This window comes from Falco cherrug, chromosome 5 (assembly GCF_023634085.1).
Source record: "Falco cherrug isolate bFalChe1 chromosome 5, bFalChe1.pri, whole genome shotgun sequence".
Classification (NCBI taxonomy): Eukaryota; Metazoa; Chordata; class Aves; order Falconiformes; family Falconidae; genus Falco; species Falco cherrug.
The window spans coordinates 2,251,617-2,269,323 of NC_073701.1; the positions used below are offsets into that span (position 1 = coordinate 2,251,617).

The following is a 17,707-nucleotide window of genomic DNA, read 5'->3' on the forward strand; positions in this document are numbered from 1 at the left end:
GCTAAAAATGTATGTTTTACAATCCAATATGTGAATTTTCCTGAGAATTTCTGCTCAGGTGTAAATTGAGTCACTGGATTTCAGTCTGCAGATACGGTAATTTACAAAAACGTGGGAAAAAAAATAGGAATAATCTCAAAGCCACTATTATTTGAGAGAAAAATATGATTTTTCAAAAGTAAATTTACAGATTCTTAGTCTGTGGAGACAGATAATTATATCGCTCCATGATATAATTCTTTGGTATCATATAAAAACCTTCTTATTTAGCATTGTGCATTAAAACCATTATCACTTTCACTTCTACAGGAGAGGGCTTTGTGAATCTGAGAGAATGTCAAATTCCTCAGTGTAATCCAAGCAGGACTGTTTAAAGAATTAAAAATACGTATTTAATTTATGTTGAAATAGAAAACTTGACAAATGAACTAGGATTAACATAGAGTTATCAGTAACATACTTTCATCCACAATAGAATTAAAGTAATTATATTGACAGCTGTTTAGGTCATTTGTTGTGTCTTAAATTAAACAATTACTTGAAATGGTGATGAACTAATATTATTATCAGAAACTTGGTTTTTCTTCCTTATTTTTGTGAAAAGTTAAATAGCAATTCAAAACTAAGTTCTGTTCCATACTACTTCTTAATTACTTGGACCTGCATGAGATAAAAACTTTTATAATTTCAGGTTTATATTTTAATACTGTTTTAATGCATTTTACACTGTTTTTCGTACTACTTGGAGAATCACTTTAAAAATATATATCTGAGTAGCCAGCACCCTAGGACATCATAGGCAATTCTGGCTCTAAAGCCAGTGTCAGAACTGCCAGTATGATGAAGAGTGATAATTTAATGACTGTTACTAGACACTGCAAGTCACTGCAGCTGTGGCTGTGTAACACTGGACAAAATCAAGCTGAAAGCATAACTGGTCTCTGGCGAATTTTGCCTTCAGAACTTTGAACAGCTTTTTCTGTAGCCACAGAGCCCTCAAGTTTTTCCGTGATAAAATCAGGAAATGAAGTTGCTTGTGTTATAAATCTTAGCAATGCATCCGAAATACCAGTTCTCATGTTTAAGTGTTTGTTGGAACGTTGGAAAGACACTACTGGTGGTCTCAGACACGTTCTACAAGATTTAGAGAACTGGAGCCCGTTTTGGGGAGGGGCCCCTCACAGCAGCCACCCCACTGTCCGTCTGCATTTTGGTCAGCGCCTCCATAAACCGTACCCGCCGTGTCTGAGGACATCATCTGTGCACGGCAGACCAGCCCCTTCTTGCTCTATCCCAGAGGAAATTGCCCATTATGAGTATTACTCAATGTGATTAACCAGAAAGAAAGAAAAAAAAGCCACTTGCCTTTATCAATTCCATTCCTCAATGTTTTAAACATAATACTGAAAAACAGGGTGGGCTCAGTTATAATGCTTTTTTCTTTTTTTTCTTTACCAACAATGTTAAAATCTAGGAGAGAACTCGATGAAGAAAAGAAGTCCTTAATGGCAATAAAAAACAAAATAATTCCTCCCTATTTTGAATCAGAATTTGGCCAGCAGTTTTTCCTGAGAAAGGTAATGCAGCTGACAGCAGGATGAGTTTGTGTTGGCCGGGTGGTTTCTGCCGTACTCCCGCAAGGACAGCTGTGGGGTTACCCCTCAGCCTCCACTTATCTCAGGAAACCATTACAGAGGACAGGCGTGGTGGAATTAACGCTGGGAATCCTGTGCCCTTGTCAAAGGAAGCGTGTCTTGGAGGTGGTATATGTTTATTGAGTAGAAACTCTGGAGAGAGTCTCATCCAGAGCAGAAGCTGAAGCCCAGGACTGTGCCCCTACCCCTCAAAACCCCCCCTGCTAACTGGAGAGGGGGGTGGCAAGACCGGGCCCCGGGTCAGGGTTGGCCTTGGGAACTGTTGTCATCTCACCCAATAAACGCTGTAAGTTTATAAAGCATGCTCAAAATGTACTTCTGAATCTGAGGCATACTTAGGGATATCTTTTTTTATAGTTACCACTTCGGTTATGCTTATTTGTTTCCTTTGCACCACTTCTCGGGGCTGTTTGGTTGGTTTTTTCCTTTTTTAGGGGGGAGGTACGGGGGCAGGGGATGGTCTCTGCTGTTTTTTTTTCCCTAAGTGTTTAGTGGGCAGACCTAAGCTTTCTTTCTTACTTTTTCTCTAGTTTCCTGATGTGGAAGCACTGTCTATGGAACTTCCTCCAGTTCAAAAGAAGGAAAGTGGGAATTTCCCTCTAGAGACAATCAAAAATCCCAGTAGAGGTAATCTACATTTTAGTATAGTCTTCATTGTTTTACCCCGTTGTCTCATTTCATGTTGCAGTTAAATGTAAGTTTCTATGATCTGACCCCGTGTATTCCCGGTCAGTTTGACACATGACCTACTTGGACCGCAATGGCTGTATCTATTCTGATACATGAAACATTCCCAGGAGCATCCCCGACACAGATCCACCAGCACAGGTGTCTAATCCAAACTCGGTCTCCCAAAACAGGGTGGCCTTTTTCCTGGCCAAAACTTGGGTACCCACGGGTGGGTCTGGGGAGACTGCTGAGCTGCACGGTCAGTATCATACCAGAGTTCCAACAAGTTAACAGTATAGCTTAGCGTGTTCCAGTCTGCGGGAATGTTCCTGCTCAATCCACTAATATAAATGTGGTCTGTGAGACTTCTGGATTTAGCATGTGAAAGGAGCCTTTGCAGACACGTTGAGTGTGGAAGCACCTCAGGCTTCGGATGCAAAACTGAAAATTGTGCTATGAGTGAGGGGTGGATGGATGCAAAATGCTGGAGAAAAACTTAAATGGCATAAACATTAATTGGGGTGGATGAGCAAGAACCGAGGAGGCCAAGTTTCAAAAAAGGTTGTAAGACTTCAGTATGACTGTAGGGAAAAAAAAAAAAAGGGTGATGGAATTCTGAAACTCAGTGGTAAGAGGGGCAGCTTGAGGACTGGGACAGAAGCACTACGGATTAGGAAACGTGCAGGCCAAGGACAGTTTGGAGAATGTAGGAGGAAAGCAGTGACTGGATGACGAGGAGCAGTGAAAGAACCATCATCTTAGGTCTGAGCTCTACAGCATTGAGAGGGATGCTTCAGTTCTGTTTGAAAAGCAGCCCTGTCAAGTTACTGAGGTCATAGAGAGATTAAAAGTCACACACAGCAAAGGATCGCATCAGGAAGCAGTCCTCCATAGGGCTTTATCAGCCCCTCCCTCATTTCTGTATTTCCTCATTTTGCAGTCACCAGAAGGTGTGTGTGGGATTGCCCGTTAGCCCTTCATGGCTTACTGCTCAGTTAGCCAGAGAACAAGAAATGATACAATGAACTAATCGCAAGGTATGCGGTTTGGGGCCCTGGTGCCCAGTGGAGCACATGCAGAATTCACCCGCCTCTCACAGTTCTGAGGCAGCTCTCAAGGGCTGTCTAAGTTAAAGTGTCAAAGACTTTGTGATTTATTTTTTTCATGTGCTTATGAAAATGATGATGATCATGACAAACCCTTATCACAGTATTCCATTATTTTCCCTTTAGCATCTGAATGTCGTGGTACCCTGAGTGATTCCTCACCTTCACCTGGCCTTCCACTGCAGGCTCATTCCAAACAAAATGAAGATCCCAGCAGCATGACAGGTAAAGCTGCCTTCCAGAATGTAGTTAGGAGGAGGTTAATACCTATCTTCTTATAACTTTTGACAAAATATTTACAACAGAGATTTAAGTCCCCCCCTTTCTGTTCAGCATTCTGAATACCTCTGACTGCAAGACTGGCAGAAGGGAGGAGAGGTATAAAACCAGTCGGAGAGATTCTCCCCTTCAGCCTAGGAGACTGCTGTAATGACACAGGGATGATGGGGATGGTGGAACTGCAAAGCCAAGAAGTAATTTCTCAAACTAAATTATTTGCACAATCCGATTTTTCCTGCTCGTTAAGGCCTGTAACAAAAGACTATAGAACAGTTTGCTGTGGTTAAATGGTCTTTGCTGTTTAAACATCCCCACTGAGTTTTCCTGTCCTTCCCATGTCTACTGTCGTTCACTCTGTTTATGCATCTGCTGGTGGTGACAGCCTGGGATGAGCACCACTGGAGAGCCACCAGGCTGTGTTAATTAGCCCCAACCTCTGGCTCTCACAAGGCCACACCAGCTGAGCTTTGGCAGTGCTTACTTGCAGAATCTACCCTTGCATCCCATAGTTGCAGCTTCCCTTCTCCCCTTCCTTTCCCCTGCAGACATACTGGTACCCCTTCCTAATAATGAGGCTCTGCAAAAGCTGTTGCCTTCAAACGTCCTCAGTTTCCTCTGTTATTTCTGCGTAGAGCCTGGGGAGGTGCACTGATCTGTCCTTCCAGAGCACAGGGGAGGTGATGAAAGGAACAGCAGTGGGGGGTGGGAGGGGGAGGTGCCAAAACCACACTAATTTCTAATGTGAAAGCATAAATGTTGCTTACCTTTAGGCAAAGCAGGATGCTAGGGGTTTTTCCCTAATGTCCATGCTTAGCTTTTTGGGTTTTATAAGCTCTGGGCCATTGGCTGTGCAGATGGGGAGCGCCTCCCTACCCCCTGCAGTTCTGTCCTCTGGAAATAGGAGGCGACTCCAGAGGAGGTGCTATTCCCCAAAAATATTTATGCCTCCCCACAATGACTGACTGTCCAGACTTAGCATTCCTGCTGGACAATGCCTAACAATGGCAGAAAAAATGGCAAGAAAAATAAAAGAAAAAACAATTCTCTTCCATACAAAATGTTGATCTAGATGCTGACCTGGGGTGAGAAGACAGCCACCATAATTGTCTCGTGTCTTCCCTTCAGCAGTTACGACTTTACGATAAACTACTCAAGTCTTAGGCTGTCAAGCAAAAGAAGTTATATTTAAATCTAAGTTGCTGTGGCCATCCCTGTGCTCAGTCGATCTCCGTGATGCAGTAGAGCAGAATTAAAGATTAAAAGACAGCTGAGATCACGCCCCTGAGTTAGCAGCAGACAGGCCATCCCTATGAACAAGCTGTTGCTTGCAAGGCAGTAAATCCTGCTGAGACACAAGGCTGCCGGGCTGGCAGCGCCGCTGCGGGGCTGGGCTGCGCGTTGTTGTGACAGGGGGCGCAGGTTGGGCCTGGCCAGCCCGGGGTTCTGCACGGTCCCCCAGCTGATCGGGTGCGGCGCAGGGATGCTCTGGGATAGCAGCTGCCTCCATTTTCACTTTAGTGCTTGGAGTTTTGGACCTCCTCTACTGCTTTTAATCACTTTTGGTTTTATCTTCATTGCGAGTTTCCACTGAGATGCTTCCAACTAATTATTCTAATAATTCTAATAAATAAGTTCTCATAATCAGTACAACTTTACTTATTAGATTTTAATTACTTGCTCGTATCAGGGGGTTCCTTAATGCCTTTCTTGACCTCTTAAATAAAAGTGAGACTGATTCTTCTGTCATTGCTAATCAAATGCTTTCATAGAAAACAAAATCTTACCTAAAGAAGAACTTGAGGATTAGGCTGACTATGATGTTTAGTTTTTCATGCTTTTGGAAATCTTTCCTTTCCAGACCTACACAAGGCGGCAAGATCACAAGAGACACCCTTTCAACGTAAAGTTCAGAGTCTGCTGGTGAATGCTGCAGGACAGCCAAGAAAAGAGAAAGTGAAATTACCGTCATCCCTTCAGGGGGGAAAACCAAACTCCATACCAAATAAAAAGGTAAAGTAACATCTTTTTTGTTAACATTAATATCATTTCTCTTGCATAAAATCCTCACTCTGGAGCAATACTGGAAGGTATTTTGGATCTGTTTACTGAAACAGCACTTGCAATTTGTGTATAAGTTTACTGGCAATTCTATAAGTACCTTCCCTCTCAACTGCTCGGCCAGACTTGTGTGCCAAAAGCAGGGTTGTGCACCAGCACCCATGGGGAAGCTCTGATTTCCACAGGAGCAGAGGTTCCCCCATTCCACCTGAGACATCTCAGTGGCTTAACATGGCCGAAAACTCAAACCAGTATAAATTTGCCAACAATATTTGAAGTGCCTCTTTGGTTTTTACTCAAATTAGGATGTCTTTTTTGTCATTCTTCAGGATGAGTGGGCAGAGGTCAAACGTAGGTTAAGTAACTCTGAACCTAATTTGATGGCCACCAACTTTCTTTGCTGTCTAACATTTTAATTCTGTTTGCAAAGATAGAAGATCCTGTCGCAGGAAAGGTCAACACATCTTCTCTTGCAACAAGACAGCATCTCAGTGGCTTCTTCCACCTCATTCCGGCCAGAGCGACGCTTGGCGTGCTAAGGGAAGGCTGCACCTATGCAGCCACTGTGATCCTGAAGAACGTGGGTGTGAACTTCTCAAGGTTAGTTTGAATTTCTAGTACCTTGGGTTTTAACTGTCCAAAGATGCATTGTTTGTTAATTGTCAACCTTTTGATCTGATTAGCATGAGATTAAAAATGGTATTTTTATGTTTGGAATAATTTGATAATGACCGACTAGATAGAGGAGATAGTATTAGAAATACTTCAGCGTTGTTTGCATATTAGTGCATGTTTGCAGGAAGGACCAGCAGGTGCTGTTTGCATAGTCCTGGCCCGTCACAGATGATTTACTGGTTCTTATTGAAGTTCACATGTTCAGGGACCAAAGTCTTTCATGGTAACGAGTGTTACACTTGGCATGGGAGGTGGTGCTGGACACTGCAAGTCAGGCTAAACAGGCAGAGCTGTATTCAGGCAGCTGCATCGAGAAACAGCTCCAGGGATGCCACTGGGAACAAGCAGGGGATGAGGATGAAATAAAGCATTTGTGTGTGCACACGTTTCCCTTCATTAGCGTCACCACTGTCAGTGCGGGGGCAGAATAGCACTGCACTGCGTTCCAAAGGGCGAGGAGAAGTAAGTCCATCTGTAGCTCTGCAGTCCAGCAGATCATCTCATGCCCTGCATGACAAATCACAGGAAAGTACCATGCCCAGCTGTGGTTTAAGGAATATATAAATACAGCAAGAAAATGCTTGTGATTGTACTAGAATTCCTCTTCTGAGTGACTGCACGTGTGGTCAGTCAGTCAGTCTGGCACCAGCACCGTTGCAGCAGTTTTACATTAGCTGTATCAGGCAGGTGTGCTTAGGACATCTGTCCCCCAGGTGCCATACGTGTGACAGAAAGGAGGGCAGGGCATGCTGCTCCCACTCCGTTTGCTCAGCCGCGCTTGCTATATATGATGTACCTTGCTGTATATGATGTACCTTGCTTTTTAGCTCAAAGGAGAGCCAGCAACAACAGTCTGTAAGCCCTTTGAGCTTCTGGGCTTCCACGTAAGGTCTGTCACTTCAAACCAGCTGAATTTAAATGGTTATAATCCCACCAGATGTTTTCTGGAACTGCAGTACTTGGTGGGAACGTGTCATTTCAGATGGCTCAAAAGCCCCAAAGCCAGACCCAAGCTGTGTTCCAAAACAGCTATTCCCACCGAAGTTTTCCAAAGTCAGCCTCTTGTGCCCACCTATCCTCAGTTACCTCCGGCAGCTGGAGAGGTTCTTGGCTTATTTAGCAGTTAATGGGAAGCTGCTATTTAGACCAGTGTCATCCATTTGTCTTTTTTCTGCTGGATGCACAGGTCCCAGGAGAGGGAGGCTAACTGATTGCATGGAAATAAACACCCTACTGGCATCTTGGTCTAGATCATTCAAAAGCTGGTTCCTCTTAGCACTGGTGATCAGTAGTCTTTATTTTTTTCCTGCAGCATTAGCACTAGTTAAGGAAAACAGCAAGGAGGGCATTAAACATTCTTGGACCTGATGTGCTGCACCTTCTGGGTGCTGTTTCTTTGGTGTTCTCCTCACATGAGCAAGCACCTGCCCACCTTCCCTTTTCTGGCTGCAGGGGACCTGCAGTTTGCTGTCCCCTTTAGAAAAAGGCTCAGGAGACGTGTCACAGAGACACTGCCTATCTCAGCAGTCACAGCACCCCTTTACTGTGGTGCCACAGTGGTGCAATGAAATAAACATTTACGTCTGACATTTGTTGTTCCTCCTCTTCAGGTGGCTAATTATCACCAAAAGAGGAGCTCACAGACTTACCTTACTGGGATCATCATGATCTCTTCCGCGTACTCCACTCTAGGGAGTACCTCCGAAATCCGTTCAAGACCAGCTGAGAGACTGCTGTACAGCTGCTTCCATCAGGAGGGATGGCAGAGATGCTTCTGTTTTTTTAGATCAGCCTAGTTAAATATGGCAACAAAGAGACATTTTTTCTTTTAATGCACATTTAAGCATGATGGTACATGCCTTGATAAATCCGCAGATCATATGCCAACACCCTAGAGCTCAAGATGTGCACATTACTTTTTTTTGTGTGTGTGTGTTTGTGCCCAGGCCCTAGATGTAGACAGTCAAGGAAAATACCGTCATGATTCTGATAAATTCAGCTCACCTTTTAAGCCTTCCGCTTCATGCGTTGAGAGGAGAGCTAAGTGACCAGCTGCGGAGTGAAGCAGAACGTGCTCGGGCAGGGGCATGGCCAGTGGTGGGCAATTCTGAGCCACATCTGCCTCATGCTGAAGCCAAAACTTTTCCATGACAGTGTCAGTAGTTAACTGTGTGCCTTCCAAATTATCCATACCATAGCCTGAACCTGTTGGGACATCCTGACAAAAATCAAGTCCTGTTTCTCATAGCAGCCAGCACTCCAGAGAAGGTGCCGGAATTCTGACAGCCAGTTTATAAGTCTCCCAGGGCTTCCCATACGATGGAGCCGTATAATAGGGATGCCTCTTGTAATGCCTTTCCCTTAACAGCTTCCGGTGCAGGTGCATGCTGGTAACTGTTGTTCAGGTGTAAATGAAAGAAAAAAAAAAAAAAAAAAAGCAGGATAAAGTCCAGAGCCATGCAAAAGCAGAGGTCGTATCTGCTCTAATTTCTTTAGAGATTTAAACAGTGGAAGTTGCTTGCACAAAGGGATGCAGAGATGTGAAGCAATCAGTGAGAAATAAGTGAAACTACTGCCTTAGTGGTTACTATGAAATTAAAGATTTTTTACACATTTTTATCAGTATCATGCTTTCTGCAATAGAATGTATCAAAGGAGATTAGATAAAGATCATTAAGGACTTCTGGGTGTGCAACACCCATGTGTTTGCCAAGAAGATGTAATTTGTACTTCAGCTTCCTTTGGGTATGCAGGCTTAGAACGCTGATGTTTCACACCCTGCCCCAAGGACCCATTCTGTTCTGTGTCACATTCTGCCAAGCTCTTTGGAAACTGACTTTGGCCCATTAACCTGCTCCTTTGGGTGTTTTTGTTGGAAACCTGAGCCTTGGCAAGAGGCTCAGGAGTACGGCTGTAGCCCAAGTTGCCCACTGCACAGGAGAGACAAGCTGACACCTGCTGCCGCGTGCACAAGCGGAGGAAGAGCAGCCAGCCTGCTTCCAGCAGTGCCTTCTCCCTGCCTGGAGCAGTTTCTGCCAAACTGATTCTCTTTTCTTTCTGACAGGTTCCGGGTGAAGCAACCGCCTCCGCACACAGGACTGAGAGTGCTGTACACACCAGGACCTGTAAGTTACACACAGGACCTCTGGGGGTTTTCCTGGCCTTAGCTGGCCCTCCGGCCACCTAGGGGTCCTCTCGCACCAGCTGCCTGGCAATAGCGCTGGCAGGGTCCATAATTAGTTTAAAGTTATTTGAAGTGATGCTGCCTTCCACTGTCCCTCTGCTGCCTTCAGCCGAGCACACTGTGCTCCCAGTCTCAGAGCCTGCACCAGCACGCAGGAGGATAAACATGGTCAGTCCAGTGGAAAGCAGCAGGTTGAGCACAAAGGATAGAGAGCTTTCTTAAAGCAAACACTGCCTCTGAGGTTTCCCATCATTTAGGGGATATCTGCTCTGTCTTACACCTGTATCTCTTGTCCTGCTACCTTCAAGAGTTGAACCTAGTAAACCCTTGTCACAACCATTTCTTCTCCTGCTGTTCTCCACCTTAAGTCTTTTATCTAGCAGAGCACCATAGCATGTGATAATTGTCCCATTAAGTAGGAAGCTTTCACGCTTCCTGCTTTTGTTCAGTCTCTCTCTTGACCTGTGTTTTGTATCTCAGTAAATATTGTGCTGACCAGTATCCCTGCGGCATCTGGGTAACGCCAGGCACTATCCTTGCCAGTGCTTTTACAGGTACGGGATCAAGAAGCAATGGCTTGTGCCAGGAGGCAGTGCCAGAGTGCGAGGCACACCTAGTTCAGAGCCCTAGCCACAACTCTGTATTTAAAATCATAGAATCATAGAGCAGTTTGGGAGAGGTGACCCAAAGATCATCTAGTGCAACCCCCCAGCAATGAGCGGGGACATCGACCAGGTTGCAGTGCTCAGAGCCCCGTCCAGCCCGACCCTGGATGTTCCCAGGGATGGGGCAGCTACCACCTCTCTGGGCAGCCTGTGCCACCGTTTCACCTCCCTCATTGTAAAACCATCTTCCTTATATCTAGTCTGAATCTACCCTCGTTTAGTTTAAAACCATTTCCCCTTGTCCTATTGCTAAAGGCCCTATTAAAAAGTTCATCCCCATCTTTCTCATAAGCCCCTTTATGTATTGAAAGGCCACAATAAGGTCTCCCCGGAGCCTTCCCTTCCCCAGGCTGAACAACCCCAGCTCTCCCAGCCTGTCCCCATAGGAGAGGGGCTCCAGCCCTCTGAGAATGTTCATGGCCTCCTCTGGACCCGCTCCAACAGGTCTGTGCCCTTCTTATGTTGGGGGCCCCGAGCTGAACGCAGCACTGCAGGGGGTCTCACCAGAGCAGGTCAGAGGGGCAGAGCCCCCTCCCTTGCCTCGCTGGCCGCGCTGCTGGGGATGCAGCCCGGGATACAGTTGTCCTTCTGGGCTGTGAGTGCACATGAGCAGCTCGTGTCCATTCTTTCATCCACCAGTACCTCCAAGTCCTCCTCTGCAGGGCTGTCATCCCCCATCCCATCATCCCCCAGCCCGTATTGATACTGGAATTGCTCTGACCCAGGTGCAGGACATTGCGCTTGGCCCTGTTGAAGCTCACCCAGGCCCACTTCTTGATCTTGTCCAGGTCCCCCTGGATGGCATCCTCTCCCTCAGGTGTGTCAAAAGCACCACTCAGCTTGGCATCATCTGCAAACCTGCTGAGGGTGCACCCGATCCCACTGTCTGTGTCACTGATGAAGATATTAAACAGTAACTGGTCCCAGTACGGACCCCTGAGGGACACCACTTATTGCCAATCTCCATCTGGACATTGAGCCATTGACCACTACCCTGCAACCAATTCCTCATCCACCAAACAGTCCACCCATTAAAGCTGTATCTCTCTGATTTAGAGAGAAGGATGCTGTGGGGGACCGTGTCAAAGGCCTTACACCGATAGATAGCTGGAATAATTTCTCTTTTCCTCTCTACTCATCCATCCCTTTTGTATCTCCCTTCTCTCCCTGCCTCTGTGTTCTTTTTAGAGTAGAATGCAACAGCCTGTTCCAGCTGGGAGGGACCTCAGCAGCCACCCAGCCCCACGGCCTGGCCACTGCAGGGCTGACCACACGCTGCAGGTGGTGGTAAGGGCTCTGACCAAAGGCCTCTTAAAACACTTGACGGGCACAGGGCATCGATCACCTCTCTTTTTGACTATTTCCCAGCTGTTCCAATTCCTCTTTTCCCTCTGGAACCTAAAAGGAAACTTAAGGGGAAAAAATGCAAACACCTGATAGTTTTCTTTCAAACTGCCATGCGAAGTGACACACTTTTGTACAGACTGTTCTGGTGACAGGCAGGTGGTAACGGGCAAGCACAATCCTGCGTGCTGGTGCTGGGCGTTACGTCTTTCATGCCCTCAGGTGATGAAGAACAAGAACCAGCTCCAAAGGCGGCTGGAGGGGACCACATATGAAACACACCCCGTACCTGTCAGTGATCCTCTGTCTCTCCCAGGTGGCGCCAGGCTTGCAGGTCGAACTGGAGGTGCAGATTTTTGCCACAGTAAGCAGAGGGGAAGATACTGGTGGCCTTGAAGAAGTTTCCCATGATATTGAAATAGTAACAGAAACAGAGACTCTTCTCCTGCCTGTGAGAGCAAATATCCTTTGTTACCTTTCCTCCCCCACACCTCCTAGCATCAGCCCTGGTGACCATCCACCCGTCAGGAGCCTGAAGCATCACTTCCAGTGCGGGCTGCTGAAATCGCAAGCTTTACAGTCCTTTCCAGAAACACGCAAATGGCTGTTTTCAAAAGCCCAGTAAATGAACAATTTAAGAGTTGATGCCAAAAGCAATTTACATCCGAGCAACAAAGCTCTGAAAAGTGGGGAAGGGAAGAATGGTAAGCCCAGAAAGATACGGCTTTTTTAAGACAGTAGGAACTCCCACCACCCAATAGAAACCCTTTATAACATTTTTGAACCTGTGGTAGCGTCTGCTGGTACGGGCTGATGAGCAACACCCGTGTGTCATCCTGGGTGCTACACAAACGTACAATCCCTGTGTCAGCAGAGACAGCATACAGGTACATGAAGGCTCTCAGAAATCAACCCAGTGGGGGTTCAGCGGGCTTTGCAGTTGTTTCATTAAAGACAGAGGTAGAGCAAAAGAAAGCAGCAAAGTCAAGAACTATTATTTCTCTTTCCCTTATGCCCCAGAAACAATTTTTAAAGATAAAATTAGAGGCTCACTTTTTAAGGGCAAATGCAGAAGAAAGGGTGAAGTTCTGTTTTACTTATAATCAAATTTATACTTAAAAGTCTGGGAGAAGAGGTCTTCTGGAAACTTCTCAGAGAAATAGCAAGGCACGGTGCATCCAAACAGGCCAGAAACACCACTCCTGGCAAGGGCCCCCCTTACCAAACACAGGAGAACTTCAGGGTCCTTGAGGCCAGCCAGAGCACTAGCTAAGAGCAGCTCCACTGAGGCTTGATGTGCTTTGGAAGCGACATTAAAACTCACCGAACTACTTTGGAGTGACCCAAAGAAGTCTTTTGTGCCCGTTATTGTGGAGCTGAGCGAGGCAGGGCTGATGGCACAGCAGCAAAGCCGGCTCGTGCTCTGCTCCCAGCCACAGAGCAGCCTCCAGAACACGTGCCCCCCGCCGTGGTTTACCTGGCCTTTGATCTTAGAGCTCAAGTTGTTTCACAGCCTCTGCACGTTCAGTTACAGAAATGGATCCTTAACATGCTGTCCCACCTGTGTTAACTGGCAGCATCTACGAGTGCCGCCCACAAGGATACCCCCACGGCGGGATGGCAGCAACAGTCCGGGCCGTTCCTACAAGCCATAAACCACGGTCCTGGATTACAGTACCCCGAAAGCTTTCTGGGTAAATGTAAGAACTGGATGCAGCGATACCAGCCCTAAATTAAAGTACAGTTGCTTTACCTCCTCTCGGCTTGTGATCCATGTCATCAACAACCCTCACACAACTGACAGTAAAGCTGTCACGCACGTATCGCGCAGACATGACGACCTGAGCTGGGAAAGGGGAAGCGCTGGCTGACATGAACCGAAGGATCACTGCAGGACTGAGATCACTACAGCAGCTCAGCTCCTGGCAGCACGCACGGCAGAGCCTCCCCAGTCCCATCCCAAGCCCTTCGCTGAAATGTCTCCACATTAAACAAGCCATTGAGCCTCCTGGCAGCGGGAGGCTGGATTTATTGCAGTTAAGCCCTAATAAATCAGCCTCTCTTTAACACTCTTCACTTTCTAAAACCGTGTCTTACCGCTGACCCTTTGATCTCAACAGTAAGTGTAATAAGGGACAGGAGTCTGACAGACGGGGAACCTCACAGGGCACGTTCAAGCACACACAACCCTCCGCACACGGCAGTTCGTGCAGCACGTTTCTGTAACCTCAGAGGATCAGGCTATAGGGAGAATGGGTAACATTCCCTGCCAACACGAAAGCTTTACTGGGAATTTCTCCTCAAATTACCAGCCGACATGTTGTAACATTAGGCAGGTGTTTCATCTCGCCCATGCCCACTCCGGCGCCCCACAATACAGTCAGCGGTGACAGGTCACAAACAGGAGCCCTATGGGTGCTGCTTCCCCCCTCGAGTCCCCATCTGCCTCTCATGTGAACACTGATGTCATCTTTTCCTTTCAACTTCAACATCTGCAAGTCTGCCATGTTATCTAACAAGCCAGTGAAGAAATCCCAGCTGTACCTCATTTCCTCTCCTCTGGAGAAAAAGAAAAGCGACCACATCAGTCAGTTCTGAAAAGAAACATAGCAGAGACAGGCACCTCCGACCGCTACAGCTGCTCTAGGGCTGCCCAGAGTACATCAAATATAGCTTCCCCCACTCCATTTAAATATCTTCTTACCTCTTCCAGTGTGGAATTTTACCCACCGAGTAACACGTAATTATAGTCTAGGAGAACAGCAAATTTAATGCCTTCCAGCTTAGGGACCTACAACCTGGAGCTCATCAGTGACAGCAATTCAGACAAACGTCTCTCCATTGGTGTTGAAATGGAAGTACTCACCCTGTCAGGTCACGGTTCAGTAAGACATCTCCCCCTGCCCATCCCACCAGTCTCAACAGGAATTCTGATCAACATCATTTCCCATTAGAAGCCCCAGGTGGAGAGGAATTACCTACACGGTCCCCTCCTCCCCCGTGGCTCACCCAGCTCATGATGGCTGCCCGGGCTCCAGCCACCCCATGCTACCCAAGCAGCTGTACCAAGGGTCCCTTCGAACATCCCTCCTCACAAAATCTCACAGACTCAAACCCACATCCATCTCAACACACAGCAAGGAACTCTGGACTGGTTGGTTTAGTCTCACAAAAACTTGACGCACCGACACTCCTAGGTTAAACCCTGTATTTGGTTAAATAGTCTTGTTCAGCCATCCAGAATAGAAATAGTTAAGTCTTTGCAGAGGCACTGTGACCAATTTCTATCCAAGTTCCTATCACCCTTCCCAGGTGGTTATCACCAAAGCCAATGATTCCCTCCACTGAGACGAAACTTACTAGGTCACAAATTTGCCACAGCTCCTAGTAGAGACCATCAAGCAAAAATGACTGATGGAAGCCTCACCTGACCAAACTTAGTCCTATCTCATTTATGTTTTTTCAGTTATTTCTTGTCTATATTTAAAACATTTCACAAAGATTCTCTTAATACACTCAGAATTAAACACTGCGCGGGAAGCACGCAGCCTTGAAGGCCATGACAGCCTTCACTGCTCCTAAGCATACGCCCATCCTGACCCTGTGGTCAGGATTTTTATGCTACTCCGTTTGTGAAATAAAAGCAAACTCTTAATCTAGGTGAAGCCCACGTGAGAACCCTTTACTCCTGTCGTTCCTTTCCACCAGCAAGAGCAGAGGCCAGTTCTACTACAGCCAGCCCGTAGTAATTGCAGCCTGTGCGTAACACTTGCGAAGAACCTGGCCATAACACTGGGTTTGCTCCAAGGGCTGTCCAAGGGTAGAGCTGGGATTTTTCTTTCCTTGCATGTGAATTTCCTCTCCTCTTTCACTACGAGTCAGAGCCCTAGAAGAATGACATGAAGATCAGCAATATTGAAATACCTGAATTTTAGTCCAACATTATGGAAACATCCCGATGTAGACTTTTTCATGTATTTAATCAGATCAATGTGAATAAAAACATCTGTTCCCTATTAATGGAAAAGGTGGTCCAAAAGTTGCACAGCCTTCTGACGTGACTGTCTGAAACGCAAACAGCAGAAAGATTACAGCATTTCAAACCCCATATTCGATACTCTGCACCAGAAGAGTGCCGAATGGCTCCTGATAGAAACCTAACCCCTTGTAAAAACAAAATAAACCTATAACCTGCGCCGAGTCAGCTGAGAGCTTTTCCAAGGACTGAGCATGTGGTAGGTTTCACTGAAGTCAACTGTGATACTCCAAGAGCTGAAGATCTGCTCTGGCCTTCTAATCCCGAGTTTCTGGTTTGCTTTCACAATTACAGGCGTCCCTTCCTGTGCGTTCACCCACCTGCAATTAGCTGCAGACACCAGATGGGGATTACACATACACACAGTTACACCTGACGGAGAGGGATTCTGCTTGTATCCTCTCCTCCGCTGTCACACACACCCTTCAAGCGCTCACCTGCACAGCTCTGCACAGCGGAAGGCTGAGCCACTTCCAGATGGCCTTTCCCCCTTCTCCCTGCTTTCGCAGCAGTGACTAGAAGAATCTCTCTTTGTGAGACACCATATTCGTGTGTTCAAGTGCAGTTCTGCTTCCTTTTTATGAATTCATTTCCAATGAGGTGCTTTCCTGTACTTCACCCTTTTTCCAGCATGTGACATCCTGAGAGATGGGGAATTTTCCCTGACCCATGCGGACGACTTGCTCTCTCAGTACTTTACAACGGCTGAGAATCCCATGACTGGAGATTAACAGCTGTCAGCACTGGGAAATACGAATGCCAGTTCTGGACTCTCCCATCCACAGTCGAGAGACGTATTTTAAAATACACTTTTTGGCCCTGTATTTGCAAGTACTTTCCTGCTCAGGTTTGTAAATCCAGGGAAATTTACCTAAGCAAGGGCAAGGTGAAGTGCCCAAAGATACCAGAATTCCGGGCTATCAGGGGATTGTTGGCACAGGACAGATCTCGCCCATTTAAAGCACATACTGAGCTCCCTCGGCAGCAAGTACTGCACCAGTGCTCCCTCCAGACACGACTGCGTGTCCATCAGCTCCCTGAGTCGGGTTTAACCCGTTAGCCAAGGCTGCAAGCCAGCTCAGGAAGGTGCTGAGGCAGGCACCCAGCTGTGGACATTGTTTAAGCCCAAGCCACAGATGAGAAGCCACCACAAGCAGCAGTTGTCAGGCTTGACTCGGGATTCTCCAACCCCAATGATTTTCCTACTGACTCTGCTGATTTCTGCCCTGCTGCTTTCCAGTCCCCCGCAGCCCCCCCGCGGGCGCATTCTGGGCACTGAGGCAAGTCACTGCTGCCCATACAGGCTGGTCACAAGCGACACAAGTCAGAGAACCAGAGGGAAACCTGTGTCAGCGCCTATGGAAAGAGGACAACCACTTTCCAGCCACCTCAAAGACCTTTTTTTTCCAAGGATTCTTCCCAAATCCCAGTGACAGCAGAGACAAAGGTGAAGAACTTCCACCTCTTCCAACTTAGATCAAAGAAGACACCCCTCATCGTAAGATGACTCTGCATGCCAAGTGACTATTTTATAGCACCATCTACATCCTTGTCATCAGTCCCCGAGTTCATGTGCGCTTGTGCAGTGTTTCTTCTCCCAGGCCTCCCACAGGATCATCAAACAGCAGCTCATTATGTAAGTTCCGTAACATTTATCTCCCCGGCATTAAGGCGAACAGAGCACATCACGTGGAGGCCTACAGCCAGCCCTCCCCTTTGGGTACCCGGTCTGGGTACCTCTCCCCTCAGTCACGGTCGCTGAGGGTGCACTGTGGCATCAGCCACCCCCCGATTTGTAACACCACCTTCGTTTCCCAGCGAGCTGGCCCATTTCAGGAGCATCTGACACGGATACGGGATGTCCAGTGAGGTTACCAAGACAATCCACCATCCGACAGAAGCTCAAGTTAGGAGGAAGTCCAGCTTCGAGTACCCGAGTCAGACGTTAAAGTCCAACAGTCAGCTAAGTTCCCAGAAGCAGCCCCCACCACATCCACCAAACCTGTGATTACTAGTAAAACCAGCAGGTACTACAG

The 17,707-nt window shown here is 46.9% G+C and overlaps 1 protein-coding gene and 1 long non-coding RNA gene across 3 annotated transcripts in view; one reads left to right on the top strand and one right to left on the bottom strand.

Moving 5' to 3' along the window:
• SPAG17 (sperm associated antigen 17) overlaps positions 1 to 15,885 on the top strand; it is a 109,806-nt gene extending 93,921 nt beyond the window's left edge. The window contains exons 40-47 of the mRNA XM_055710570.1: positions 1,475 to 1,577; positions 2,186 to 2,282; positions 3,557 to 3,655; positions 5,568 to 5,719; positions 6,198 to 6,367; positions 9,507 to 9,567; positions 11,952 to 12,096; positions 13,197 to 15,885. Coding sequence (XP_055566545.1) covers positions 1,475 to 1,577; positions 2,186 to 2,282; positions 3,557 to 3,655; positions 5,568 to 5,719; positions 6,198 to 6,367; positions 9,507 to 9,567; positions 11,952 to 12,096; positions 13,197 to 13,333 — 964 coding nt within the window. The 3' untranslated portion in view covers positions 13,334 to 15,885. The remainder of the gene's footprint in view (positions 1 to 1,474; positions 1,578 to 2,185; positions 2,283 to 3,556; positions 3,656 to 5,567; positions 5,720 to 6,197; positions 6,368 to 9,506; positions 9,568 to 11,951; positions 12,097 to 13,196) is intronic.
• On the bottom strand, positions 6,384 to 12,047 carry LOC114014509 (uncharacterized). Of its 2 annotated transcripts, none has more exons than XR_008732282.1 (3): positions 11,925 to 12,047; positions 8,447 to 8,836; positions 6,384 to 8,234 (listed from the first exon to the last, which is right to left on the bottom strand). It is a non-coding gene; the product is annotated as an uncharacterized LOC114014509 (long non-coding RNA). The 2 variants fall into 2 exon arrangements; XR_008732281.1 differs by having other exon boundaries at positions 6,384 to 6,949; positions 8,092 to 8,836.
• Positions 15,886 to 17,707: the final 1,822 nt, after the last annotated feature.